The sequence below is a fragment of the Gavialis gangeticus genome, unplaced genomic scaffold (assembly GCF_001723915.1).
Source record: "Gavialis gangeticus isolate Ggan-Ray unplaced genomic scaffold, GavGan_comp1, whole genome shotgun sequence".
NCBI classification, from domain to species: Eukaryota; Metazoa; Chordata; order Crocodylia; family Gavialidae; genus Gavialis; species Gavialis gangeticus.
In genome coordinates this window covers 106,616,878-106,620,289 of record NW_017729031.1, presented here as the reverse complement: position 1 = coordinate 106,620,289, position 3,412 = coordinate 106,616,878, and the positions used below count along the sequence as shown (strand labels likewise).

The window sequence follows — 3,412 nt, the reverse complement described above, 5'->3', positions numbered from 1 at the left end:
GCAGCCAGAGGTGCAGGGCCCTAGAACCCAGGCTCCCCCTGCAGTTTTCACTCTCCTGTGCCTTAACATACACACAGTGTCATCTATGTCATGAGTTTTGCTTGTCAGCAGGTTGAGGTGCAGTTTCCCAGAAACCCCTGCACCTATCTCCTTGAAACTTGGCAGGTTTTGTGGCCACCACCCCTGCAGTTTTCACCCCACGGTGGCTTAACACATACATGTGACACGAGTATTGCTTGTCAGAAGCTTGTGGTACAGTTTCCCAGGAACCCCTGCACCTATCACCTTGAAACTTGGCAGGCTTCATGCCCTCAGCAGTGGCTATCACCCCTGCAAGTTTCATCTGAATCAGCCAACAAACAATAAATTTATAGATATTTCACTGATTCCCCATTATACCCTATGGCCGAATCTCCGAATATTTTCCCGAATCGATTCAGCCAAATCAAATCAGAAAAGTGATTTGGATCTCCAAATCAAAATCGGCCAAATCCGAATCAAACAGTTGCCTATTTGCACAGGCCTACTTAGAAATCCCAGTAGGATCTGTGCCTTGTTCTGCTGGCTGCTACATATGGACCAAGCTCCAAGAATCATCTGACTTTTCATTATTCTTGCCAAAGCCCTAAAATTCTCTCGCGTTTCAAACACAGCTTCAGAACAGCTATGGCATACAAACAGACAGACAGTATGTTTTAGCATCACACTCTCTCATTAAAACTTCATTCAACTCTTTTCCTTTTTATTCAAAGGTATATGAACAAAAAGGTCTTCTCTATATTTGGTGTTTTCTCCTTATAACTTCTCATCAATGGCAAACAGAACTGAAAGCACTAGTACAGATAAAGCTCCATGTCATCTAGACTTGTCAAATAAGGTCAACCAATTTTCTTTTTGAAATCCAATGCACTAGAGAGCCTTTTCAAGGCAGGTACAATAACAAGAAAATCTGCTTCTCACAAATATACATTTGGGGACTGTGGCATACTTTACATTACAGCATACTGTGATTTAATTATATACCGTCAGAAATATAAAGAAATTTGATAACTTCTAAGAAATGTAGCATAAGATCATCTTGTATTGTTAACTTATATGTTGTGCCTATTTCCAAAGAAAAATATGGCACAGGAAAAATGTCCCCCTCCCCCCTGAGTACAAAGCAACATGAACATTTTATTTTTACTAAGACAACTGAAGTTACAAAACCAATTTACTTACGATTTTTTTCAATGAACACTTTGCTCACAGGCTGGCTGACACCAATGGGAGCAGCAAACACAGGTTGCTGATCCGGGCTTTTAATTCGTTCATCTTCAATTATATCCTCTTCCTCCACTTCTAGTTCGTTGGAGCACTGCCTTTCAGCTGCCCGAGTCTTCCTGTCATAATGGTATAGGAAAAAAGAAAGAATCACTGCTAAAGCTTTAAAGACTAAGGCTCCAACCCCGTAACCACTTAATTACAAGTCTAACTTGATTTGCATGAACAATGTAAAGTACTCACATGTATTAAGTTATTCCTCTATGTACGTGCTTGAATACCAGGCCTAAAATTCTTCTTCATGGAAATACAAAATTACTACCTAAAAGCCACCCCCAAGTATGGTTCTTGTAGTTGACTTTAAGTTTAAGATTAGGGGTTTACTGACCTTGAGGAGGCAGCCAGCCAATTTCACAGCCAGATCTCAGGGCCAGCCACCATTTTTATGGACTGAGCACAGGGGGGACCCCCACACCTCTGATTGGCCAAGGGGCCACAGCAGTCCCATCCCTCCCAGCAGACTGCCAGATGGCCCAAAACTGCAGCTTAATTACCTTGATTAACCTGGAGGAAGCCATTAATCCATGTGTTAATATATCCCTCCCCCACTCCGCCTTCTTCCCTCCCCAGTGTGCTCCAAGACTGCAGGGCTTCCCACCTTTTTCTCTGCTTGCTGGTAAGGTTTTGTTGTTGTTTTGTTTATTTTTGGAGCAAGCCTGCCAAAACTGCATGGTATGCCATTTTTACAGAGCTCACCATTTTGTTGTGGAGCCCACCCAATTTTGTGTTTTCCACATAAATCACACAATTGCAAATTCAGCAGGTCCCTGTTTATGACAAGCCATTTAGATAGAAAGAGGAAGACGCAAGAAATACTGTTCATATTAGGAAAAATCCTAAAGAAATAAGTAAGAGCAATGAACTGGAAGCTTTAGGCAAGAAGCAAAGAAGCAGCATCTAACTGGAGTAGCATTCAGAAATGTGGAAACAAGATAGAGAGTAGAAAAAGTAATGTTCAGATAAAATTAAAAATAAAGAGAAGGAATATTCATAAAACTGGAAATCAGATGAATAAATAGATACAAAACTCAGAATATTTAATTATACAACCTGAGCACTGTATTTCTGCTAACAAGTATACAGTTGTAGTGCATATTTGAAAACATTTCCAATAAATAATCTGCCAAACTCTCTCAATTTTATTTACTACTAAATTCACTGTGACCATGAACATACATATATTTAAAAAAACAGTTAGGCCTTAATCTTTCAAAGATATGTTAAACCAGTGCTTCCCACAGCGTGGTACGCAGACAACCTCTGAGTGGTACAGGGAAGGCCAATGGGAGGGGCACACACACATACAGACACGCAGATGCAGCCTGCTGCAAGTGGCCAGGAACACAGCCTGGCTATGTATGGAGCAGCAGCCAGCAGTTAAGTGCATTAGGGGAATGGCAGGGTGCAGATTGAGACCCCCCCACGGTGAGTGCGGCAGTGGGGCAGAGGCAGGGGTGGTGGGATGATCGGATCCCAGGGCAGCTCATCCAGGGGCGTGAGCAGTCTCCTGCTACATCATGCACCCTGGGGGAGGCATGGAGGGCACATGCCCCCCGGATCTGTGCACAGGGCAGAGGCAGGCTGCCCACTGTGCACTGGGTTCTGCACCCCACTGCCTTGGGAACCATGAGTGATGCCATGCACTGCGTCCCCTGCCTGCCCACTGGCAGAAGGCATATGGTGTCATGTAGGGCTCCCAAGGCAATGGCAGGCTAGAGCCCAGAGCATATGCCCCCTATGCCTCCCCGGGGCATAGGTGGATCCCAGAGGCCACTACCAATTTAGGGCCCCTGGGTTCCTCATCAGCAGGGAAGCGAAAGCCACCTTTTTAAACTTGGTGCTGTTTTTGTCTCCCAGCAGGGAGACAAAAATGGCTCAGCTCTTCCACTTGCTTCCCTGTGACCCGGGAGCAGGGCCCCTCCACCAAGGGGGCTGAGATCAGGCCAGACCTGGAGTGCTGCGCCTGGTGGCAGGAGGGGGTGGCTAAGCCAGCCCAAACCAGGAGCACTGTGCCACACCTGTACAGGCAGGCAGGTGGGAGGGTGGCAGCACCGGGGGGGGGGGGGGAGAAGGGTTTTGGGGGGTCGGG

At 45.6% G+C, this 3,412-nt stretch overlaps 1 protein-coding gene across 1 annotated transcript in view; it reads right to left on the bottom strand.

The window, feature by feature from the left end:
• The window catches only part of TMEM237 (transmembrane protein 237), a 76,787-nt gene that overhangs the window by 22,427 nt on the left and 50,948 nt on the right, over nt 1-3,412 (bottom strand). The window contains exon 7 of the mRNA XM_019523515.1: nt 1,222-1,382. Coding sequence (XP_019379060.1) covers nt 1,222-1,382 — 161 coding nt within the window. The remainder of the gene's footprint in view (nt 1-1,221; nt 1,383-3,412) is intronic.